Raw genomic sequence first — 26,508 nt, 5'->3', positions numbered from 1 at the left:
CAGTGAAGAGAGAACAGAGAAGCTTCAACATGGGAAATCCCTGCTGACATGGAGACATACCACCTGGTAGGAGTGATGCTGCACTGCGACAGGGGGTAAGGAAGCAGAGCATCTCCATCCCCAGAGACCTTTTAATACTCAGCTGAGCTCAGGTAGATCAAAGCATCAGGTCAGGGCTTGAAGTCAGCCCTGCTTCGAGCAGGAGGTTGGGCTGCAGCCTCACAGAGGGCTCTCCTAGTGCAACCTTTTCTGTGGGCAGGTAACTGCAGACTCTGTACAGACACAGAACAGGCCCTCGTGCTTTTTGCTACATGAGGCACTTCTGACCAGCATATATCATTCCTTAAAGATACAACTGCTTAAATGCACAACTTCAGCTACCGTTATCAAGTCTTACAAAAAGCTGCCTACTGCCATCAAGAATGAGGCCTGAGCATCACAAGAGATACTTGTACAGGGGCTCAACACCAAGCTGTAAAGGAAATAAAGCAAACAAATTATTAGGAATTATTGGAAAAGTACAGAATACACAACACAGCTCTATGTTACTGCAGGGTACAATCACATCTTTGGTCTCATGCACAGCTCAGCATTATTAGATGAGAAGGGAAGAGATTCAGAGAAAGCAAGAATGAGCAGAGCAAGAGAGGTTTTGTATGAAGAGATGCTCAATATATTAGGAATCTCCAGGCTGAGATATGTACCACGGTACATGAAACCCTAAGTGGCACACAGAAGAGTGAATAAGGATCCCTTGGTCCTTCCCATAAAGGAACAATGGGCAGCAAACAAATCTGGTGTGTGGCAGGTTAATGGAACAGGGGCAGGGAGCTCTGTAGGGTTTGTAATTAAGCTGAAGAGCCCTTTGCCCCTGGACATTAGAGGATTCCAATCAAAAAGTGACTGCACAAATTCACAGAGGAAAAATCCAACAGGGGCTACTGAAGACAAAAAGTACCCCAGGTTCAGCAACTCCCTGAAATGTCAATTGTTGGAAGGTGGGACAGAAGTCCTGCAAGATTCTGTCTTCTCTATTATCTTCTGATGGTCTCTGTGAGGGGCAGGACACTGGGCAGACAAGGCTTTCAGTCAGAGTTGATCTAAGCATTATTACACCATATTCTACATGATGTAAACCATCCAGAACAAATGGAGTTACTGTGGAGCTCTGCCCTCAGCCTCAAGACTGCAAAGCTCAAATTACGCCTGCAGTATTTGAGCAATGTTTTCAGCTTTTGTCATTTTAATGCAAATGCAAAGAGTTAATCTGTACTGCACCATTTCTAGCACTTCCAGCCTCCTGACCTACACAGCTCTAACACTTTAATGTAGTTTTGATGTTTTCCTCAGAGAAAGCTCAAATCCACAACAAAAGCTGCTGCCTGTAAATTCTGAACAACACAGCATGTCCTAATAACTCCCCAAATGGAGGGCAACAGAAGCACTTGTATTTTCTCATCCAAAGCCCAATCTGTCAGGGAGAGTTACAGAAAAATCAAACAGGTAAGAGAAGGTAAGGTAACTGATCTTAAGTGACTGAAGTCAAATCAATAACTGCTCTCCACACAGGCCACCTTCCATACCCTAACAGCCTTATTCTGGGTTAAACATCTCAAAGGAGTGAGACCAAACCTCTGCAGCTGGGAAAAGGTTAACCAAAGTGCTCTCACTTCCCAGTATCCTTCTACCTCTAACAGTTCCACTGCTAAGCCAGCCTGAGTTGAGCAATGCCCAGAGGAGCTCTGTTTCATTTGATCTGGATGAGCAATTTCACTGAGTAGCATGTGAAAAATACAAAAAATACAAAACTGTGACTAAGTAAGAAATATTTCCCTCTGACATGCACCCAGTGCTTCAGCCTGGGGCCAGGTGCCTGCGTGGCTATTCTCCATGGTCTGGTGCTAAAAGAAACCAGCAGCAGAGGATACCAGTGCTGGGCAGAACAGGGTCTCCTGGTGCCATCTAGCTGAGTGATGTGAGAGCTGGAGGAGTCAGGTAAGATTGCAGTAACTGCTTCACCTTTCAAAGTTCCCATAGTCCAGCTGGCCTGTCAGATGTAAACCTCTGCTTGCTGGGCTGTAACATCACTGAGTCAACAGGGTTTGGCATGTCTAGGGCACTTGTGATGACACTGCCAAATTCACCACTGATACACCAGCAGGAATCAGTTCTGATGAAAGATCTCCTGGGAAGAGATTGGCATCAGCCACCTCGGAACTGATGGCACACAGAGCACGTGCTGTACGCTGGGTTTCTTGTGAACAGCACAATTTGCTTGGGAGGGTCAGAGATTCAAGAGGAACCTGATGGTACCAACACCCTCCTTGGGGCCAGTCCTACACTGGTATTAACACAGAGATTTAACAGGCTTGCCTAATATCATCCTTTCCGAAATTCAAGTCTTAAACTGCTCTGAAAATTGGTTTCAGAGCATCCATCTCCCAGTAACACCTCCTGCTTCTGAGCACTGCTGAGTCCCATTGATTCCAAATTCACTTACTCTTCTGGCAGACGCAGTGAAGGAGTTGGGCTCGGGTGGTGGCATTTGCTCAGTGATGCTGGGCCTGGATTCACGGCTGGAGTGGTTGGCAAAGGGCTCTTCCTTCCTCTCTAAAATTTTAAACAAGAAGAGAAACCAAATGTTTCAGTATTGCCTTTCCAAGGCCTATCTTTACATAGAGTGTGCTCTACACTCCAGTTCAGTGCTGTGTGACCTCAGACCCCTCAGGTCACAAGGCTAAGCCAGGCTTTCTGCAAAGAGCTTTCCACTTCCTAAAGAATAGGATGGATACATTTGGCAGGCAAAGCTTTAGAACTTGATCCCCACAGACAAGCAAAATCTTAGCAGAAAGGAGGACAAACAGACTCTTTGTTTTTCACAGTTTTGTTCCCTATCTGGGAATGTCCTTCCCTTGCAAAATCTGGGATGAAAAGCAGCACGTGCTGTTCCTGCTGGAGCACATGTGTGTTACAGCCCACAGCCCCAAGTGCCTGGTGTGGGTTTCACTGCACGGGTCTCTGCAGTTGTTGTGCTGCTGGGCAAAATTTCTGGTCTTCTGCAGCAAAATCCATCTTTCTACAGGAATCCAGGACTGCTGCCCAACAAAACCCCTTACCAGGGCTCCAAGCAAGCTAAACAATCCCTGTCCAGGCTCACAACTGGCTCCCTGCTTGTCAGACAAGTGCAGCTGTCCAGCATTACATTTATTTTTGTATCTATGCATCTATGCACCGAGCTGGACAGAGGAACATCCAACAGACATTACCGGGGAGAGGAAGCAGAAAGTGTGTCTCAGGCAATAGGTTCAGTTTACAGGAGTGCAAAAGGCTGGAAGATAGACTATTTACCAAAAACCCAGGCACATGCAACCTGCCTGAGAAAAGATGTACCTACACTAAACAATTTGTTTTCCTGAGAGCTGTGAGTGCTCACACAAACACGGCTTTGAAAACATAAAGTAATTTTAAGCATAAGCACCCAAACAGTCTTAGCAAATGAGATATGTGCAGGGAATAAAGATCTGCTGTTCCACACTTGGAGCAGTTTGGGGTGGAGCATCTGGGAGGACAGCACCTTGGAGCATGAAGATCAGTCTTTCTGAAACAAATGTTCTCAGTCCTACAAAAAAAAGGATTCAAAGGACATGGAAAACAGAAAAGAGCAAGCCAAGAGAAACATTTAAAAATAAAAGGCAGTGAGCAGGACTGACAGAGCCTGAATTAAAGTGGCAAAGACAGAATCATGGAATCTGAGCAGGAAAGGATCATCAAGTCCAACTCCTGGTCTTGTACAGAACATCCCAACAATCCCACCCCGGCCCTGAGAGCATTGTCCAAACACTCCTTGAGCTCTGGCAGCCTTAGGGCCATGACCACTGCCCTGGGGAGCCTGTTCAGTGCCCAACCACCCTCTGGGGGAAGAATCTTTTCCTGATATCCAACCTAACCCTCTCCTGACACAACTCCAGCCACTCCCTTGGGTGCGTGTGAGACTGAAATCTCAGCCACTTTCCCTCTCCGTGTTGTCTCAGAACTTCCATCCAAGTCATCTCAGAAGAGGATTCCAGTTCTGGAGCCAAACACTCAGGTGCTCTGTCACACAGCCCTTTGGGAAAGGGGCCCATTCCTCCTCGCAGGCCCAGCTTGGCACACTTGGCATCCGTGTCCATGGAAATGCACACGGACAAGGAACAACACTGCCATGTGCTGATTTCTTGAGCCTGAAGCCTGTAAACCAGAGGGCACTGCAGGAAGGGCAGGCTGCACCAGGCTGTGCAGGCTGGGTGGTGGGGACTGGGAGCCTGCTCTGGAAGTACATAGTGCAGAGGTCAATTTTAAGGTCAAGCCTAATTAGAAGGCCACAGGCTTAAGTGGTAATGACAGGTTGGGAAGGGCTCTAACTATGAGCAATGTGACTGAAGGGGGTTGATTGCAGAAGCAGGACAGGCTGAAGGACCCTGTGCTGGCAGCAGGAGATGGCACAGTCATGGGCAGCATTAGCTTCGGGGCAGGGTCCCACACTTTATTTTACTGACATTTCAGCAATAAACATGACAAATTCCAGTCAAGGGAAACTGCTGAGGATTAGTTCAACCTCCCCCCAAAAATTTGGTGAGAGTAAAAATTAATTTTTCTAATTCCTTTCTCTTAAGGAATTTCTAATTCCTTTCTCTTAGAGTTTTTGTTTGGTTGGTTTTTAAACAAAACAACACTGAAAGCTTCCCTGGCCTGCTTTAATCCCCAATAATTACATATTGTAATAGTTCCCAGCACAGATAATGACCATAGAATTTTATACTGATCTTTCTCTTGTTTATATACAACCCAATTCCAAATTAATTGTCCTCAAGATGAATAAAGTGGCATTAATGCTCTTTGTTTGAAGAACAGAAACTTCTTACAGATTGTCAGAAATGCTACTCCTAAGCCTTCCAGCAATTTCACTGCTTCCCTCATCCAATTTCTTCCTCCCACAGTCCCTGTGAATTCAACAAATTGATCGCAACCTGAGACTCTTCAAAACACACCTCGAACTAAACTTGTGTTACACTGCTGGCCTCGACATGTCCTGCTTTATGCTGAGTTATGAAGGAGGTGGAATTTTTGGGTTCAAAAAGATCACTCAGAATATTTTTATTTTTCTTCATCTGGACTTTGAACACCTCAGAACAACTGTCATCACCAATGTGTTCAGCACTGCTCAGAATGACACAGCTATGGGGATATTTAAGGAAATGAAGAGGAATAAGGAAATAATTTCCGTGTTTTCATACCCATGTTTTCTTTACCATCCAAGCATTTAAAATGTTGAGCAGATAATCCTGGAACCACAGAATATCAGAATGGTTTGGGTTGAAAGGGACCTTAAAGTTCATCTTGTTCTGCCCCCTGCCATGGGCAGGGACACCTTCCACTATACCAGGTTGCTCCAAACCCTGTCCAACCTGGCCTTGGACACTTCCAGGGATGGGGCAGCCACAGCTTCTCTGGGCAACCTGTGCCAGGGCCTCACCACCCTCACAGGGAAGGATTTCTTCCCAGTATCCCATCCAACCCTCCCGTCTGGCAGTGGGAAGAAACTCCTCTTGTCCTGTCACTCCAGGCCCTTGTAAATAGTCTCTCTCCATCTTTCCTCTAAGTTCCCTTCAGGTCCTGGAAAGCAGCAATTAGGTCTCCCCGGAGCTTCTCTTCTCCATACTGAACAATCCTGGTTCTCTCAGCCTTTCCTCACAGCAGGGCTGCTCCATCCCTCTAATCAGCTTGGTGGCCTCCTCTGGACTTGCTCCAGCAGCTCCATGTCCTTCCTCTGCAGGGTCCCCAGAGCTGGAGGCAGCTCGGCAGGTGGGGTCTCACCTGAGCAGGGCAGAAGGGCAGAATTTCCCCCTCCCCTGCTGCCCTGCTGTGGGATCAGCCCAGCATACAGTTGTCTGTCCTTAAAACCAGTAACACACTGACATTTATAATTTTCATTATCAAAAGCTATAACTGACAACCATGTCTCCATCCAGCTGGGCAAGTCCGTGTTCATTCTATCAGAGACTTGAGAAGTTTACAAGGTGAGGTTTCAACTCTGATGGAACTGTCTCAAAGGAGCCATTAATCTCTTCAGGAAAGTAGAGCACAGGTAACAAAGCCTGAAGCCTGAAGCTTAATCATTACTTGAGTGCTTTTTGTCTTCCATTTGTATTGGCTTGAGTGGTTTGACACAGATTCCTATAATGTGCTTTGCTCAGTGAATTAATGCAATAAAAAGACCTGTTCTGGCTTTACACAAAATTTAATGGTGACTGCTGTGGATCTTTCCTTGCTGAAGGATCTCAGGCTGTTCCTGACTCAGTCAAACCCCACGCAGCTCCAGGGCTTACAGGGGTCTGTACATTTGAGGTGTTTTGGTCGAACTCCCATCATGTTTAAAAGAATTACAAGTTTTGGCACACAACTACAAAGCTATAATTTATACAGATATAATTTATATATGTAGAAATAAATATATATATTAAAAAATAACATACATAATCAGGGAAAACCCCTGATTTATGGAGCAAATAATATATGACACCTACTGTGTGTCTGTTTCTACCACTGACTTCTCCACTAGATCTGCTTGATTTAAAAGCCAAAAGATTACTTCCCTGTGCTACTGTCATGCCCACATGTTCCTGTCATGGTGTAACACCAGCTCTGGGAGGAGCAGCCAGGATTCTCCACCCCTCTCACCCTGCCATAGCAGCATTAATGACAATCAGAACACAGGTGAAAATTTCACTGGCACAGAAGCAGGACAAAACTTTAAACTGCACTTCTCTGCAAGGACTTATGTATCAGGATATTGGGATATAGGCCAAGTAAGCTGATGTTAAAAGTAATTTAACCATTAAACACATCACAGACCAAGATCCATCTGTGTTTGCAGAATATTAAGTAGAAGTTAGTCTCAGCTTACTGTAAAATTAAGTATCTTTATTTAAACTTTCTGTGCTGCACATAAACACTTTTTAAAGTAATTAAGGAAGCCACAGAAATTATGGAAAAGGAATGGGAGTAAGATGCCAGCAATATGTTATAATGTAAAGGCTAATGTGACTCTATTCACTTAATCTTTATTTTCCACTATGTTTTGCAACTATTATACATCACACTCAGAAATAAAAAAGTTCCTCATCTCTATAATTACCCAGAACAGCTTCAGCCCTTGTTTCATGTCTGTAATCCAAACACAACAGGTTATTGCTTTCCTACACCTTCATTTGCTTTCCTACCATCCTGCAGTATCTGAAGGGTTTATCTTGAACTGGGCCAAAAAAAACAAACCCTCCTGTTTAAGAACAAACTATGAACAATGTGTTATCTCAAGCAGAAATTTAATAGGATGTGCAGGATTTTTGTTTTAAAAAAATTATGCTGACCTGGGAGTCAGCATTTGGATCACCTATTTTAGCACACGAGCTACTGATTTCTCCATATTCTGTACATATACACTGGAATGTTAATTATTAAATCCAAGAGATTATTAAATCTAAGTCTTACCTGACTCCTTTTCAGCATCCGATTCTGAAACTTCATCTTCAGCTTCTTCCTCCTCTTCAGAACTAGAACTACTTGAGTCTTTGTTCTCTTCCTCCATTTCCATGGACTTCAGTGTGTCTTCCTCATAAAGAATCTTCTCTTTGCTGCAAAATATAGAAATTTTAAGGCCTACCCCAGGCAAGTGAGTTAGAATTCTGAGTTCCACTTCTCAGGAACACACAGACATGATTTACTACATATAGAACAAGCATAGGACAAAAATCCATCTACAGATTCAACACCCCAGCATTTCCAGCACGGGCCATTTGCCATGCATTCCACTGCCAGTCTCACATTTTGTAAATCTGCAAGCATTTTTACCATCAAAAAAAAAGTGGTCTCTCATTTCTTAGAGCCACCCAACCCAGCAGCTGTAGGGCTCCGTGCAACAGAAGGTGCAGCTCTCAGCTCAAAGCTCTAACTGATCCTCAGCCAGAGCAGGAGAACCAAGCACCAGCCCAACCCCTTGTTCCACCACTCAGTGGGTGTGTTAGGAAACAACTAAAATTGTATTTGAGAGAGCTCAAATTTAAAAAAAACCCCCACGAAATGAACAGCAGTGAACTGTTTTTGACCCAGCTGAGGCCAGCTGGCTGTGACAGATGAAGCTGCTCTCCCATTACTCCCTGGGCAGCTCCTTTTCAAATAAGAGGGAGAGACTTACTTGGTGAAGAGTCTGCTTTGAGGCTTCCCGTTCATGTCAGCTTCAATCAGCTTATTCCTCGTCTCCTTCTCACTTCGCAACTGTCAAAAAGCCCAGGAAGATTGGGGGAGGAATGAGAAGAGACATGTTAACCAGCCACCTCAGCACAATCCAATAATCACCACAGCCCAGCCTCACCAGACCAAAAATACTGTGGATTTGTTTAACAAGCCAATTCAACAGCAGCACATCTGCAAGGGCACTGTGAGCTTTGGACTCGAGTTCTGTCAGAGCACGGCCACACACCCAGCAGGTCCTCACACTGCAACACAAACCCTTCAAAGACACCTGCAAAAGTCCCTGCCCAGACCCAGAGACAAACCCTGACTGCTGCCCAGAAAGCTGCGGGCTCCCTGTCCCTGGAAGTGTTCCAGCCCAGGCTGGATGGGACTTGGAACAACCTGGTCTAGTGGAAGGTGTCCCTGCCCATGGCAGAGGGTGGAACTACAAAAACCTCAAAGCCCCTCCAACCCAAACCATTCTGTGACTGTGCTGGAGGTCTGCCCACACGTGTGTGTGCCCATGAAATCAGGCTGGATTCAGTTAAGAATTCGCTGCCTTTGTAGCTATTATTGACTTGTTCTCAGAGGAAAACATTCAAGTCAGGATGGGTCACTTCTTAAATCTCTCAAATGCATGAAGTCATTGCACAAGAACACCTGGGATCACCCCAGCAATGGAAACATTTTGTCCAGAGAGTAGCAATATTAATTTCGCCAACATTAATGGACAAAATAGTTCCCAAAAATCATTTTAGTACCTTCCAGAAGCCCAGACGTAGCTGAGACAGAAGAAGAGATGGCAGAGGCTAAATTTAAGGCTAGCTCTGTTTTGTCATGGCTCACAAATTACTCTTTCTCTTCTGACAGGAGTTGATGACACCAGACACCGGAAGCAAAAGCTCTGCAAATTCTGAATCAGAGAATCTCAGAATTCTTTGGGTTGGAAGGGACCTTAAAAATCACCCAGTTCTACCCCCTGCCACAATCAGGGACACCTTCCACTAGCCCAGGTTGCTCCAAGCCCTGTCCAACCTGGTCTTGGACACTTCCAGCGATGGGGCAGCCACAGCTTCTCTGGGCAACCAGTGAAGTAGGAAAAGCTACACGGATTCCAGCAAAGAGCCAAAATTTGGAGTACAGCACATTGTTAAACAGACCAAATTGCTGGAGCACAGCAAAGGGAAGTGCAGGAAACAGCCCACTCCATTCATAGGGACGGGGAGAAAAATCCAAACCCAAACCAAAATATTGCTTCCAGCAAACAAAAATCCCCTCTGCTCTCCAATAACAGCAGCACACCTTTAAGCAAGGGGGGCACAGTGTTCTGCCTCAAGCTTTAGAGTAAGAAAATATCTGATTTGAGAGCCATTTTCAAAGTGAAATAATGACTTAGAGCAATGTCATGGAATTGCCTGTTTCGTCCTTAACAAATGTGAGTTTTCTATTTTTAAATGCTAAAAATGGCACATGATAAATGCACATGATAAAATGGCATTTCCATTAAAAAATCATATCCACTAAAAAAAAGAAGTGGGATACAATCTGGATTCTTCTGTCCAGTTCTACACTGAATGAATAAATGGAAAAGGCCCTTATATAGTGCTGCTGTATAGAGAACAGAGGGGTTGTAGCCCCTGCAAAACAGCCCTAAAAATGGGTGAGCACCCAACCAAAAAATTCTTCTTGTTGTCTTTCTTTTTCTTTGCTTTAAAGGAGAGCAGTTATCTGCAGAATCCTGGGGTAGTGAGAGAGGAGGGAATCAAAAATACAACCCTGATAGTATTTATCAACACCTCATTTAGGGAGAAGCTGATTAATTTTTAAGAAGTTCCTGTGAATGTTAAGGCTGCTATTTGAGGATGGCAGCAGCTGTGTTGTGATCAGAGCTGGAGTTCTAACCACCCACATTGCCAGTTCCTCAAAATACTTTCCTGGGGTTTATCAGCACTGTTCTCATTCTGTCTGCTTCTGAATCCAACCTTTTAAATAATAAAAATTTTTAATTTCTTTTAAAGAAGCTTGGTTTGTTTTGTGGAAGCCTCCAAATGAGAGAATTGAGTAGATCAAATAAAATAGGAAAAAATCCAATCCAAAACCAACTTTCTGGCCTTACGTTGGTCAAGATACATTTTTGTTTTCCTTTTTTTATGGCAACTTGTGGCTTATAACCCCCTCCAGCATCTCCACTGCACTATGAAATGGCAGTTTTGAATAATACGGCTTTGAAATCTCCCATTTTTTCAGAATTCCCTGAAGTTTATAATTTCTTCTCCCTCAATCCAAAGCCTCCCTATTGTAAGAGAGGCAGGCACGGTAACAGAACTTTCTCAATGCTGATAGTGTATTTCCTTGGATGCAAACACAAAGTGGACTTGGGAAATCACTCATTAGGAACAGAGCAGTTTGATGCTAGAGAGGGTTTGATGCCAGCAAACTGCAGGATAATAACAATCCCAAAGGTGAACTGCACATTCCTTATCAGTTCACATAACTCTGCATGCCAGCACACTACTGACCTTCTTGCTGCAGTCTGGATTTCCAGCTATTAAAAATATTGCTGTGATTAAAGATTGCAAACGACTAACAAAAAAAAAATAGCAGGGCCTCAGCTTCCTGCATCTGTTGGCACCATATGTTTTGGAGAAGATCTGTGTGTGGAAAGGTAATTGGAGAGGTGGAAAATGATCTCCAGAAACTCACCACAGTCTGTTTCTTCTGCAGCATTTCTAAATGCTCCACGAGTCCCTCATCAGCCACGTCGAAGGGCGTCTGGCCCTGGTGCAGTGAGAGAACACAAGAGGGTATCTGATATGGCATGGTGGTAACAGTCAAAAAAAGCACTATTTACCAGTGAACATACATCACATCCTCCCTCCCCAGAAGGTGAGGGACACTCGGTCCAGAGCAGGGAAACCCATGTGACAGTGACCACAGATCACAGAAGATCATGTTCACACCTAAGATCATGTTCATGTTTGGTGAGCAACCTTTCACATGGCAGGGCAGCTCCCTGGTTGCTGCTGCTCAAATCCAACAGCTAGGACTTAAATGGTTTAGTTTCCAGGCTTCCAAAAAGGACGCTCTTGTACTGAGAAAGAATATGATCAACCTGTTTGTAGGCTGGATATCAGGAAAAGATTATTCCCCCCAAGGGTGATGGGGCACTCAACAGGCTCCCCAGGGCAGTGCTCACGACCCCAGACCTGCCAAGGAGTTCAAGGAGTGTTTGGACAAAGCTCTCAGGGTGGGATTTTGGGGGGTCTTCTGCAGGGCCAGAAGTTGGACTCAATGATCCTTGTGGGTCCCTTCCAGTTCAGGAGATTCCATGATTCCAGGTTACTGTATCATCATGTATTTAAACCTCCTGAGAGGCTGCCAGCCAACAGCCAGCCAAAAAACTTGGGATCAACTTGCACATCTATGGGCATTTATAAACTAAAACAAATCAAAAAAATTACTCTGGAGCACAAACCAAGAAATCAGTTACATTTTCAACATAACTAAAGCTCTAATAGCCATTTAATTACCAACACGCAATGAAACCTGATGGCCAGGGATCAAAGAAATGCAGGGAGCCTTGGCCACCTGACCCAGCAAGGAGACAGTCCTGGTTTGGGAGGACAAAGTAATGCAGCAAATACAACTGTGTCTGTTTCTTTTCAAGTCTGGCACGATAAAAACCCCACACACATCCTGAACACTTTGGAAAAGCACCCAGTGGCACTTTAAACAGAAAATATTCCCTGTATTTTGGGTGCCAAAGAGCTCTCCAAGAGAACTGGAGAGGGACTTTGGACAAGGGCCCAGAGTGACAGGATAAGGGGGAATGGCTTCCCACTGACATAGGGCAGGGTTAGATGGAATACTGGGAAGAAATGCTTCCCTGTGAGGGTGGTGAGAGCCTGGTATGGGTTGCCCAGAGAAGCTGTGGCTGCCCCTGGATCCCTGGAAATGTCCAAGGCCAGGTTGGATGGGGCTTGGAGCAACCTGGGCTAGTGGAAGGTGTCCCTGCCATGGCAGGGGGTGGAATGAGATGAGCTTTAAGGTCTTTCCCAACTCAAATCAGTCTGTGATTCCATGATCAAGCATCAGGCAATAAAGCTGTTGTTAATCTGGCTATACAATACACTGCATTAGTCCTGTACTCACCAGCTTGTTCCTGATGTCCATGTCACACAGAGCCTCGGCCAGGATGGAACACGCTTCCTTCACTCCCCAGTGCGCGGCAGCATGGAGGGGAGTCCAGCCATCGTTGTCCTGGACATTCAGATTAAACCCAGCCTGGATCAGAAGCCTGGGAAAAGAAGCAGTACTGCTCTCAGCTCATCCAAGAACGGCTTCATGACTGAGCAGAGTTCCCCCGTGAGGCACGGAGCAGCCCAGCTCACCAGCAGCAGCTTCTGTACTTTATTCCCCCAAGAAACACCTCACTCCATGTGCTCCAAACTGTGGTGGAAGAGGGCAGTAAATGAAAAGTGACTTTGATGTAAAATCTGCTGGAACATGTCAAATTGATGTTTCCTTTCAGAATGCCATAAATTTGGAGAACACCTTAGTTTCTCATCTTGCATTGGTGACCCAGCCTGAACTGTTGCTCGAGTGGAGGAGACAGCCTGGCCTGGCTCAGGCACTGAGTACACAAACAGCATCTCTGCAACTGCATCCCCACAACAGGGAGCCAAGCACAGCACCTGCCATGAGAGGGAAGTTTGGGAAATGGAGCTGGGGCTTGGTTCTACCAGAACACAAGGCCACAGTGTGAGATGGTCCATAAGGAGACCAGCAGGACTGCCAGGTAAGCACCAGTGACATTACTGTGATTGACAGGGGTGAAATTCATATGTTAAATAATCCACATTTGGGTTAAACAACCCAAAATGCATATTTTCACACTTGCATTGTTCAAGTAAATCTTTCCCAAGTGAAGCTGCCTGGGAACTCCCAGGCACTCACTGCTGTGCCCCTTCCAGCCCTCCCATCTCCATCAGACCAGAGTGCTGGTGTTTCACAGCATCTGGAGCTCAAATATTTAACACCAAAACAAACACAAGAGGGTCAGTGTAGTCTGAGGCTCCAGAGCCATGTGCACACCTCTGTGGCAGTGATCAGGTGAGAGCACTGAGCAGCATGTGCATCAAAACTATTATCCAAGTTCCTTAAATACTGAAGATCATCCCAGGGGAATTCTGCAAATCTGGTAAAACTGCTACTGAAAATTTCCATCACGGGAATTTCCACCATCCAGAGCCACCTTTGCGCAGCATGAACGACATCCAGCATGACCCCAGAATGGCATCAACAGCTTGGAAACTCCTGTAGCTTTACATCGATGTGCCACTGTGCTAAATAAAACATAGTGACAGTAGAGGAGCTGTGGGCTTCTCTGTGAAAGAAATTTTAAATTAGGTGCTGACTTTCTGTTGGTTTTCCAGCTGGCAGAAGGGAGGAATAGAGCTGCTAAGAGTCTCAAGGTCACAGACAAATTCCATGTCCCATTTAGAGTGAGCTGGATCCTGGGTGTCAGCCCCTTTGGTTTAAGCCACTGAAGATTTTTATTTGAACTTACAGCGTGGCCATAATATACACAAGAGAGAAACAATGTCAGTCTGCCCTGAGATCTGTTTATCAGTACCACAATTAATGCCAAGGAGTTGTTGTTCAGAGCAAAGTGACCCTGCACACACAGTGAACTTCATCAAGGAGCACTGCACACACAACCCTCCTCTGACAGTCCACGGGACCAACACCTCAAATGCAGGAGATATTACATTTCTATTCACATGAGCTGTGTTAGATTCCTGTTCTCAGGCATGGTACAGGCACAGACAGCTCATAACTCAATTATATGCTCTAATGACTGAATACAAGTTAGAAACATGGAGAATAATAAAATTGCTTGAGATGAAACAGCTCTTATGCATGTCACTTAAAATTATGAAATTGAGAATCAAGACAGATGAACACTTCCAGAACAGATTCTAATGTGGACAATAGAGTAACCTTGGAAAGACTATTTACAAGCACATGTAGTGACAAAACAAGGGAGAATGGCTTCCCACTGACAGAGGGCAGGGTTAGATTACATATTAGGTAAAAATTCTTCCCTGTGAGGATGGTGAGGCCCTGGTACAGAGAAGCTGTGGCTGCCCCACCCCTGGAAGTGTCCAAGGCCAGGTTGGACAGGGTTTGGAGCAACCCAGGATAGTGGAAGGTGTCCCTGCCCATGGCAGGGAATGGAATGAAACGAGCTTTAAGGTTCCTTCCAACCCAACCATTCTGGGATTCTATGACTCCACGTTTATGGCAGTTCCACCCACAAAGAGCAGAGAAGAAAGCTCTATTTTGGAAACCTTAATGTGACCTTACCTGTAAAAATATTAATGCTTTATTGCCAGGAAACCCTAAATTGGGCAAGCTGTTCATAATAGTCTTGTTAGTGGCAGGGCAGCAGAACTGTCAGGTGCTGAAATACCTCTGTCCCTGCAGGAGCAGCAGCACTAAGAGGCAGAGGACAGTGAGACAGAGGTGGACCCTGGGTTTTCCCATTAGACTGGTCACGTAAACTTTTGGGGTGTTTGTGACTGTCATGCATTGTGTGTTGTCACTTTGTAGGCCAAAATTATACTTTTATCCCCTAATACTGTTTAACTTGCTAGTCCTAAAACTATTACTCTAATAGTGAAAATGAGACCTCCTATGCCTTGCTCTTTGAAAAGCTTTCCTCACTTCAAAGGCCTGGAGGAATGAACTCCAGTCCCTGTGTATTTCTGTGTGAACCACTGTGGCTGGGCACATAAAACCACAGAGCCTTTTGAGAAACAGCAGCCTGAAAATCTCAGTATGGAACAAATTTCTCTCAACTGTAAAGCCAGATGTGTTCTTTACAAAAACCAGCCCTAATTCAACATATCAGCCCTGGGGAGGAGCTCCTACCTCATGACTTCAGAATAGCCCTTGGCTGCAGCAACATGAAGGGCTGTGGCTCCTGTCCGAGGCTGCTTTACATCCTCGATTCTCCCACTGTTCAGCCACTGCCGGGCATCCTGGAGCATTTGCTGCTCCTCTTCTTTCCTTGACAGGTCTAGGTCTACACCTAAGAGGGTGAAGCACAGAAGAAGAGATGAACAAGGGAAAGCTCTTGAGCACTTGTTAAACTTACCCCATGCTTCATTTGCTGTACAATATTAGTAAACTATCTGTAATCTTCCACAAAACAATCAGCAAAAGCACCTTCTATGAGCTGGGAGAGCTCCTGTGTCATTGACAGAGACTTCAGAAACAGTCTGACTTAAAAAATCTGAAAGTTGGGCCAGCGGTTGCAACCCACCCCAAGGAACTGCAAGCTTAGAAGTGCACTAAGGGTGGAAGGATTAAATTCTAGATATGCCAGATTGAAACAACATTCTACATATACCTATGTGTCCCAGACTGAAACAAAAAAGTCATGAACAGCATCTTAACCAACTGAATTGCACTGTAATGAGAGTGTAATCTACAGTGAAGGTCTAAAGACTTGATTCTTAGGCATCTCCTGCAAGAGCAATGTCAGCCCAGCTCTGTGCACACTCAAAATTCAGGACAACCTGCAAGTGACACAGAGTGATCTGTACTGCTCCAGAGCCATTCCTGCCAGGCACACTGAGAGTTATCCCACTGAGCAGCAAACCCCCTGATTCTGACAAAACACAGCCCTAAATCATTTGGGGATGAGAAGGCCAAAAAAAAATCTACTCTGGTGTCTGTCACTGCTTTAGTTGAAGTCAGATCAGGTAAGTTCATCAATACACACATCTGGAATAGCAGACACATGGACTGTGAGGCTCTGTGACAACAAGAGGGACGAGTCTCCCACTTTAGGAAATGACTGCTATGGTGTAGAAAGGCAGGTGGATGATTGGAGAGGCAAGTGGGTCTGGGTGACAGACTGTCAATTCTCACTAAACCAACAAGAGGCAAAACAAACGTAGACTTGTTTTCCTAAGTGAAGTTTTCACAGTAATGAGGCCATGGAAGGTTGATGTATCAATCACAAGTATGATACAGCTCCACACAAGATTAATCAGCTCAGAGCTTGCTGACTCAAAACAAAATACAAAGGAGAAGATGACAAATCTCAAAAATCAAGAAGGGTGTTGAAGAGCAAGTGTCCCTAGAGATTAATTCTTTCAGTATGAGGATGGCATGATTCCAAATTAAATTATGAGGCATTAGGCTTAAAACGGCACCAAAGAAAACACTTGGAGTCTAACCTGTGAGACCCACTGCTGCAGGATGTTGCAAAGATCAGAAACACAACTGTCTGCAGAACAAGGATCTGACAAGTTTGTAATTATAATGCTGGACATGCTGGATCTCCCAAGGAGCACTGCACAAGCTCATGAAACAGAAAATCACGGAGGATTCATGAGGACACAGAAAGCCCATCTCAGGAATTCCTGGAGGCACAGTGGCTGGAGACTGGGAAAATGTCTGTGTCTTTACATGCTTGTGCTGTTGTTCCAGTTTGCAGCAGGCATCTGTTTCCAGTCACTGCTGAGGACAGGCCACTGTGCAGGACAAAGCTTATTTAAAGTTCAACCCCATTTCCTCCAGCAGTTATGAGCCTTTAAACTGTGTTGATAGGAAGCTTCTCAGTGGAGACAGATGGTTGTTTCAGGGCATCTTAGCAGGATGCAGCTAATGTGGTGAAGCAATGCAAGCAGAATCCCAAAAAGTGTCAGGCAAAATACCTGCAGCTGAGGCAGGATCGTTGCCTTGATGTCCTGTAAGGTTCAAGACCATCTAAGGATGCTGAAGGTGCACAAGTCCATGGGACCTGATGAGATGCATCCAAGGATCCCAAGAGAGATGGCAACAGAAGTGCCTAAGTCACTCTCCATCATATTTGAGAAGTTGTGTCAGTACGGTGAAGTTCCCACAGACTGGAAAAAGAGAAATATAATCCTCATTTTTAAACAGGGAAAAGAAGACCTGGGGCACTACAGCTAAATCAGTCTCTCCTCTATGCCCAGCAAGATCATGAAGCAGATCCTCCTAGAAACTATGCTAAGGCAGATGCAAAATAAGGAGGTGATTGGTGACAACCAACCTGTCTTCTCTGAGGGGCAAATTGTGCCTGACACGACCCTGTCTGACAGGGTGACAGCGCTGGTGGATGAGGAGTGACACACTATCCACCTGGACTGGTGCACAGCATGTGACACTGTCCCACACGACACTTATCTCTAAACTGGAGAGATATGGATTTGGTGGATGGAGTACTCAGTGGATGAGGAACTGGCTGGATGGTGACACTCAGAGTTGTGGCCCACGGCTCAATGCCCACGTGGTGCCCAGTGCTGAGTGGCGTCCTCAGGTGTGGGGATTGGTGCAGTTTAACCTTTGCTGGTGTCATGGACAGTAGGACTGATGCACCCTCACCAAAGTGCTGATGGCACTGAGCTCTGTGGTGGGGTCACACGCCACAGGGAAGGGATGGGACACCCAAAGGGACCTGGACAGGCAGGAGAGGTGGGACCATGAGAACCTCATGATGTTCAATGAGATCAAGCACAAGATCCTGCCCCCGAGTTGGAGCAACTCCAGGCACAAATCCAGGCTAGGAGACGAATGGATTGAGAGCAGCCCTGGAGAGAAGGACCTGGGGGTGCTGGGGAATGAGAAGCTCAACACACCCGGTTGTGTGCAGTGACACCCAGTGTGCTGGGCTGAACCCACAGGCTCCGGAGAGCTGGGAGTGTTCACCTGGAGAAGAGAAGGCTTCAGGGAGACCCCAGAACCCCTTCCAGTGCCTAAAGGGCCTCCAGGAGAGCTGGACAGGGACTCTGGACAAGGGATGGAGTGACAGGACAAGGAGGAATGGCTTCCCACTGCCAGAGGGCAGGTTTAGATGGGATATTGGGAAGAAATCCTTCCCTGTGAGGGTGGTGAGGCCCTGGCACAGGTTGTCCAGAGAAGCTGTGGCTGCCCCATCCCTGGAAGTGTCCAAGGCCCCTTGTCTATGGCAGGGGGTGAAATGAGATGGTCTTTAAGGTCCCTTCCAACCAAAATCATTCTCTGATTCTATGTACAGCTCTTGATACCCACTTTAAAGACCCAAGTTACACTGAGGTAAAGAAAGGATCTCTGTCTTTCTGGGCATTCAATAAAGCCTGAATGCCAACAGGAAAAAGGCATGGCTTGGATAGCCCAGTAAAACAAAGGCTGACTGTAGACACAAATCTTTTTTTTTTTAAACACATGAGCAGAGTAAATATAAGGGAGAAGAGCTATTTAACCTTATTTTAAAGGGGATGGTAAAGGGGAATAAAATAAGAATAACCTTGTCACAAATATCCCTGGACTAAAAAGTGAAAAGTTTTTGTTTAGAAGGAACATGATCCTGCATCAATTTTCCAAGAGGAGCACTACAGTAAATAACAACCAGCTCTCAGATGAACAGCTACAAACTCACCTGTGGAACAGTAACACGGGTGACAAAGTACCACGGGACTGATCTCTTCCCTAACTATACCTGAAAGGAGCTTCAAAAATAAAGTAACCACCATATGTCAGAATATATTTGACAGAGGACTGGATTCAATCCAGCATGCAAACAACCCCCCCTTCAACCTGCAGGCATAAAATAATCCACACTGAAAATAATCTTTGGGGATCTCTAGCCCAAATCCCTGCTCAAAGGAGGGTAACTTCAAACCCAGATCAAATAGCTCAGAGCTGAATGCAGCTGAGCTTTGATTACATCCAATGATGGGAGTTCCAGAAATTCCTTGGTTCCCTGTTCCATCACTGCATCCTTCAAAAACATTCTTGATGAACTTCATAGACAGGATTTAAACTTCTCACCCATGTGTACATACATTTAATGACTCACAGATGAATTCCATGGGTATGAAGAAAATGTCACACTAATAAAGCATTTCTTAATTATAACATCAGCTACACAGTCCAAGATGATTCTTCTACTGGGAATGTTTGTGCAGGGACAGTCTGGAGAGCAACCCCTCAGCCAGGCACACCTGATGAGAAAGGGAGCATGGCAGATGGGCTGCAGAACTCTGGGGAAGGATCAGAATAAAGCAGGTCACTCCAGGCCTGGAATACTCACATCCTGTTTCCTCCTCTTGGCAGTGCTGTAAATCTCACCTCTGTTTTATCAAGTCTTAGTGAAACGAGACCTTTTAATGATACCAGAGGTCAGAATTAAATCTCACTTTAAAAGCAAACAGATCTAATGATTCAGATTTCAGTACTGTGGTGTCTTGCCTTGAAGAATCCCAAGGACAGAGACCACACACTACAAACCTCCTGCATCTGCACCACTGTCCTGACAGCAAAATAAAATCTGTCTGCTGTCTCCTGAGCCAGATTTTAGATCTTTTCACTTACAGACAGCAAGCCAGCAGAGTTCTCTTATGGACATTTTCAGGCTCTAACTCTCCCATATTCAATCCCACACCTGATTTACCTTGCTTCTTTACTTGTTCCAGAAGCAGGTCCTTCATGGCTGCTTCCTCTGCGATGTCAGACGGGACCTCCCCTTCGCTGTTCACAGCAGCCACGTTGGCTCCATGGCTAATCAAGTACCTACATCAATGAGACCCAGACCAGCACATCAGACCTTCTCTGAAGGCTTCAGAGCAGCCTACACAGTACAGCAGGTAGCCCGACAACATACTTGCATTCTCATTCAAGTTCAATCACCAAATGAGTACTGTATTCTTAGCCAATTTCTAGACTAAAAATGTTCACTGTTAATGCAAGGTCCCTGCTTGGGGGTTCATAGTTTTCTTTTCTCTATAGTTATTTAAATACCCCAGGTTCTTGCACTAATCTGGTTGATTATCCCCTAAAAAGAAAAAAAATTTAAAAAAGGGCAAGCCAAGCTATCATCAATTTTTAAATTTGTCTTCTATACCAAAGAGATATACAAATGTACATACAGTATCCATCACCTGTGTACCTGCTCTGATGAGAAAGGCACAGGAAGTGTTATAAATACCCGGAATAGCCCGAAACTCACTCACTCTGCTATGTTCAGATAGCCACAGGATGCCACTGCATGGAGAGGGGTCCAGCCCTCGTTGTCTTGCTGGTTCACATTGGCTCCATTTTCTACCAGAAACTTCACCATGTCCAGGTTTTCATCAATACAGGCCTGAGGGAGGAGAGAAAGGGAACATCGAGGGAGGAGGGGAGGTGAACATGCAGGGAGGGAAGGATTGAAGAGAAAGGGAAGGGGGAAAAAACCAAGGTGTTGGTATGAAATCAAGCATACAACCCCCACCTGCAGTTTATTGGCAGCAGGTAATTCCTGGGCTGAACTATCCACACTGTGGGCAAGTACACCTTAAAGCTTAGGGTAGCACCAATTTGTGAACTGAAACAAATCAATTTCAGAACTTTCAAAAAGTAATTGTAACTCAGATTCCCCAGGTGGACAACTTCTGAATTTGTTCAAGCTTTACCTCTCACCATTGAATTGTTTCCTTCCTCGCTCCCCCACTGTTACCTCACCACAGCTGGGATGCTGAAATGATGGATCTCTATTAGTTTTAGGTATGGCATCAAATCCCTCTAAGCAAGGCAAGCCGTGTACTCATTTAGATTATGTTGTTCCTCAAAATGTCAATGAAAAGAAGTCATAATAGCGAACAAAAGGAGGCCTCACTAGCAGGACCTGAAGAAGCCTGACCAAAGCAGCCCACCTGTGTACAGGTCACCTTTTACCAGGGCAAAAGCAAGGTTTTAGAGAACTTAATAACTTCTTCATTCAGCAGTATCTCTGTTTTCCTGAGCATAACACAGTCCAACTTTCCCTGTTTGCTCTACAGTCCTGTGAGCTGCTGAAGAGAACCACAGCCCTTGATGAGCCGCTGTAGTCATTCCTGAGCCTGCTTTGAACTTGTCAGAAGAAAACCCAGCTTGATTTTCAAGTCTCAGCAGTTCTGTTGGGTGGAATTCCTCCTTCCTCAAATTCCTGGCTCTAGCACGTTCTGTGTTGCACTTACAGCTCACTGGAAGCTACTATTTAAGGATGAGCTGGCAATTTAATCCATACCTCCGAATGCGTTTGCCTCCGCTGGGAAGCACTGGGCACGACCAGGAGGGGCAAGGACTGGCTTTTACTGCGTGTCCATCCACAGGCAGAAACCCAGTTCCTCATTACTAGAGAGGGAAACAGTCAGAATTGCTCCAGAATCTCCGCACTCGATCCCTCTGCACAGCTCAGTGTGGGCACATCTATCCCTTATGGCAGTCAGGTGATTCCCAGATGATCTGTCTCTAAAGAGCAGCACTGACTATCCACTCCTGTCCCAGCAAGGAATGAAAACGAGGAATCCTCTCTAACCAACATCCCCATACACACCAAAAAGAGACAATCCTGTATTATCTAACATGTTCATCTCTGCTGCACTGCCCATGTCAAAGGAGAGGCACATCCTGCACCAGGACATCCAGCTCTTTCTACTTCTACTGCAAGTAGAGTTGGACTTGATGATTCTTGTAGGACTTTTCTAACTCAGGATACTCCATAACTCCAAGTACAATCCCAAACTAGCTGCTTAGGCTGCAAACATGAGTTGTTCCTCATTTGGCTGGTTCACAAAGAGCCATGCACAAGCCTAGCTTTGAAATCTCCGAGGAGGCACATTCTGAATTAACTAACTCCTAGTGCAGGTACTGGGCAAACATGAGACAACACAGGGGACACATGTCCCAGGAGCAGGCTCAATCCCAACTGGAGCCTATGCTGAAGGGTCAGTGTGTTTCCTGGCCCTGTTTTAGATTGGTTTACCTGAACCTTGGTCAGGAAAGCACAAGCACAACTCTAGAAGTCATTTACTTCAGGAGCTGCTCCAAATCCAGAATGGCTGAGCCTGACCTGGGCAGGCTCCATTCACCCTGCTCGGTCCATCAACACTGTCCCACCCTCAAGCACAAAACAGTTTTGTCCTGCAAACCCAGCTCTGAGGGGCTTTCCTTAGATTATTTCAGGCAGTAGAACTAGGGAAAAAAAATAAAATCCCACCGAAAATCTTGGGGACTGAAAAGCATCACCCTGAGGCTGGAGGAGCTCTGGGTCAAAGCACGATGGGGTAAGACATGGTTAGGTCTGAGCAATGTGGATGCAAACCAGGTTCTACCACCAGGAGCAAGGAGTTGGTCTTCTTTTATTTAGATCCCCTGGTCTGACCCCCTGCTCAAAACAGGGCTAAATCTGTGTGAGATCAAGTTGCCCAGGCCTGCTCCAGCCAGTTTTTACTGTCTGCTGGGATGGAGACGCCAGGCCTGGTCTGGTCCCTGCCCCAGTGCTTTACCCTCCTCTCTGTGGGTAATTTTTCTAATCTAGATTTTTTTCTGGCTGCAACTAGTTCCTCCTGCTCCAGCAGCACAAATTTAGCCTCCAAGTGTCAGCAGGTGATGAGGGCAGGAAACACATGCCCAATATTCCTACTGTACAGGGGAACTAATATGCCCAGTATGCACACAGTTAAGTTTAAGACACACTCTAAGAAGGATAAACTCACGATTTCCATAATCCTGCCAACTGCACAAACCAAACTGTCAGTGTCTTATGTCTGTACCAACACACTGAAACGCAGCAAGAAGGTGAAGGATGTGAGGCACACAGAGGTGGACATGGACACACAGAGGAACCCAGTAATCCCTTCTCAGTTCAAGGAGCAATTCTTTGGGAATTCAAGTCTGAGCCTGCAAAACTCACAGCTCATCTCTTTTTATTGCCACCCATATTTATTGTGATATACTTTGAGTTTCCCCCAACACACCTCATATAAATTACACTTCCTGATGAGTTATTTACATTTTGACCCGGGAACACAACCAGTACCAATCACTTCTTAAATAAAGCTGACTTTATCTAAAAGCATACTGCTCCGAGAATAGCCAAGAAAAGTTCGCCCACGCAGTGGTTTCTTTTGGGTACAATCCCTCCTGGCTGCCCACAGAACCAGAGCCTCATTACAGAGGAATTTTATCAGCAGGGTTCTGCCAAAGCAGAGAAGTGAACGGTTCCTGCTCTGCTGGGTTTGTTTAAGTGTTACCTGCAGCTTGAGTGGGAATCTAAATTTAGACTGAAGAATGTCTCTATAGCATGAGCTTTGTATGTATTTCATAGAGAATTATATTTACACTGTTCATCAAACACACCTACTTCATCTGCATAGCCTGGGAATCAGCCAAGGGAAAAGCCGGGTTCTCGCTCAAGTCACTGCACTCTAAAGTGAAATATCTGTTTAAATGCATAAACAAGCCCCTCTCACTCTTTTAAATTTCTGCCTGTTGTTGCCTCACTGTTCTGCTGGTCCCATCCCGCGTGGTTCCAATGGAATGCATGCTCGAACCAGCAGGGATAATGGGATCAACCCCCACCTGTTCCCACACCGAAATCTGCAGTAATTCGACTCTCCTGGCTCCTGCAGGGAGAAAATGATGACAAAGTGCCAGGGCTCCGTGGGTGCTGACAGCAGCAGGCACTTGCTCGCTCCCCAAGGGAGCCATGGCCATTCCATGCCTGCTGCCTGCATTTACCACCAGGAGAAAGCCAAGTGCAAAGGGGGAGTAAGGCCTTAATGGGGCAGCAACATATTCTTTAAGATCTAAGAAAAATAACCCTCACTCCACCCTTGTACAGCTCATGAAAAGGGGCTCTTCAAGGAATGTGGTCAAGGAAAAGCTGCTGCTCAAGGAGTGTGATCCAGCCAGGGGATGCTGCTTGGCAAATACTGATTTTAGTGTGAGCTCATAGGAATAGAACTGAGCTCAGGGCAGAGTAACACAAACAGTTTCCTAAGTGACAGGCACAATTCCTTGCCTGCCTCAAATACCAAAATGTACGAACTTTTTGCATTGTTGTATCATTACATACTACTAATTACACTGAGAGTTGAAAAAGTGAGGGGGAAAAGGAGTTTCCAAACATGACATTTGATAAACAGAGGTACTGAGTAACCCCTGCTCAGCTCTGAAAAATCTCATTGTGGTCTTACGTAAGAAACCATCAGGCAAAGAATTATTTACATCACTTCTTAGTCAGACACCCAAAAGAACACACTGCTTGCATCTTAATATACTATGACATATTTAACATATCTCAGAGCGAAAATTATGAGGCCAACAACATGGATAATGAATTGGTAATTTCTACAGATCTGAACGTTAAAAAGCCTTTATAAAGGTTATAACAGATTAAATGGCAGCTTTTAGGAGTTTCAGCGTATTTCTGTGTGTCTTTTTAAGGTATCAACTGAATAAGACTAATATTTTACCAGGGATTTCATACTTGCACACACAGTAATGGTATTAATAGTTTCATACATGACATAATTTTACCAAGACACAAATTAAGGAACAGAAATTCTCTCTGTTTAAAAGTACTCAGGGCACACACTCGCCCACCTAAAATTTTTGAGAGCCCTGAGTGCTGATATCTCTCCACCAAATTTCTGCTGCATGTTTTCTTGTGCACATCTGCCAAAATAAAGCACTGTGAATGAACCACCCCATAAGAAAAACACTTTCATTGGGATTCAGGGGGCAAAGCTCCCCTTCACACTGAGCCAGTTCGGTTACCTGAGGTTACTGGGGGAAGGAGAAGAGGACAAAGAGGAAGTAAAAGGGTAGATATGTCCTCCTTTAAGTACTATTAATCCTCCAACCTTAAATTTAGGAGAGTGAATAAGTTTAGTAACCCGAGAGGATCTATTGCTATGCAGAGTTCTCCTCTCTTATTTGATACAGTGTTCCTTGGGAACAGGGTAAGAACCACGACTTCGGAGAACAGAGTCACAAAGCAGATTCCTGCTCTCCAGCCCCAAAGGGAGGGGTCAAAGTCAAAAAGAGTTGGTTCAAGAAGTAATGTTGCCATTTTGGTGGGTAGTTACTTCATGTGAGGAAACGCTCCCTCTCCTAAACCATCCTTGAAATCAGGTATAAAGAAAAATACAGGGATAGGCTTAATTCTTTCAGTTTTAGGTCCTGCTAACCCCCAGCTGCTTGGTTCACACGTAGGAGAGGCTAAAAGCAAGGTTAACTGCAGAGCACAGCAATTTTGTCTTTAAATTTATAATTCCTTTTTTATCTTCTCTCTCTGTACAAGCTCTAACATAACACCTTCAGGGCGATGTGACAGGGTGGGAGTGCAGGGCGAGTGTCTTTCCCTCTCATCATGGATCTTCAGCAGGATAATCTCTTGCCATCCCCGTATTTTTCTTGGCAGTTGATGAGCTCCAAGTGCTTCTGGAACGGCACTAATGCATTACAGTTTTAGCAGTCTTTGATGCAAACTGCATCCAGTGCCCAGAATTACCCACTCACCACCCAAAGAAAGTTGGCTCACAGGATTTAAATCCCAGGCATTGCTGGGCAAGTCTCCATCCCCAGCTCATGGTGTTCCTCCAGCTCCTGGCAGGAGCCCAGCATTTAGCAGTTTTTCCATAGGGAGGAAGTGCTCAGTTTCTAAAATTTGCAGATACGGCAGATTAGCTTCCCCCTCTCAGCTAACAGGTGGAGCCCTTTCCAGCCATGGACACTCGCTGCAGGCCTGAGTTTTGCCAGGAGCTGTTGCCAAGGCATTCTTCTTCGGAGCATGAAGTTTACATTACAGTAACGAAACGGGGACACCAGGAAACGAGTCACAGCAACTCTGCACAGCTCGGCTCATCTGGCAAGGCTTGTCCAGCAACCAGACAAAATCTGATCGTTATCTTGAATGAAACCTCATTATTATCATCGTGTTGTTGTGTTTGCTCCTTCCTTGGAGCACCCAGAGCGCACAAGCACCGCTGAACTCCTGATGAGTATCAGCAACGCAACAGCGCCTGCTGCCTGCCAAAGGTCTGGTTTGCTTATCTCCTGGGCATCCCCTGGGACAGAGACTGGAGGATCAGGGAGGAAAAGGAGCCAGATGGGATGAGACTGAAGGGTTCAGAGGACCGGGAATTGAACTCCAGGAAGGTGTGAACAGTGTGACACTGCTCACCTTCTAGGGGTGCATCACACTTAGCAAAGCCCCAGCCTAGGACTGGTGTTACATTCCTACTACACACTGAATACACACAGGATAGCAGCAAAGAGAGCAACTAAACCACCTGAGAAATTCCTAAGAAATTGCTCGGGATCAGCTGAGAGATAAGGAGAAAGTTGGTTACAAACCCAGAAGAACACAGAAGCCATGGCAATAACTGCACATCCACAGTGCTGTCACAGGCACAT

The 26,508-nt window shown here is 45.4% G+C and overlaps 1 protein-coding gene across 8 annotated transcripts in view; it reads right to left on the bottom strand.

Annotated features, from left to right (window-relative positions):
* Nucleotides 1–26,508, bottom strand: part of PPP1R12B (protein phosphatase 1 regulatory subunit 12B) — a 130,821-nt gene that overhangs the window by 76,759 nt on the left and 27,554 nt on the right. For all 8 annotated transcript variants that reach the window (XM_017821290.1, XM_017821289.1, XM_017821292.1 and 5 more), the window contains exons 2-9: nucleotides 20,298–20,428; nucleotides 19,739–19,857; nucleotides 15,205–15,364; nucleotides 12,421–12,565; nucleotides 10,972–11,046; nucleotides 8,231–8,310; nucleotides 7,528–7,670; nucleotides 2,501–2,610 (exon numbers count right to left, since the gene is read on the bottom strand). In XM_017821290.1, coding sequence (XP_017676779.1) covers nucleotides 2,501–2,610; nucleotides 7,528–7,670; nucleotides 8,231–8,310; nucleotides 10,972–11,046; nucleotides 12,421–12,565; nucleotides 15,205–15,364; nucleotides 19,739–19,857; nucleotides 20,298–20,428 — 963 coding nt within the window. The remainder of the gene's footprint in view (nucleotides 1–2,500; nucleotides 2,611–7,527; nucleotides 7,671–8,230; nucleotides 8,311–10,971; nucleotides 11,047–12,420; nucleotides 12,566–15,204; nucleotides 15,365–19,738; nucleotides 19,858–20,297; nucleotides 20,429–26,508) is intronic.

Source organism: Lepidothrix coronata, unplaced genomic scaffold (genome assembly GCF_001604755.1).
Source record: "Lepidothrix coronata isolate B3197 unplaced genomic scaffold, Lepidothrix_coronata-1.0 Scaffold90, whole genome shotgun sequence".
NCBI classification, from domain to species: Eukaryota; Metazoa; Chordata; class Aves; order Passeriformes; family Pipridae; genus Lepidothrix; species Lepidothrix coronata.
This window is presented reverse-complemented; position numbering and strand designations above follow the sequence as displayed.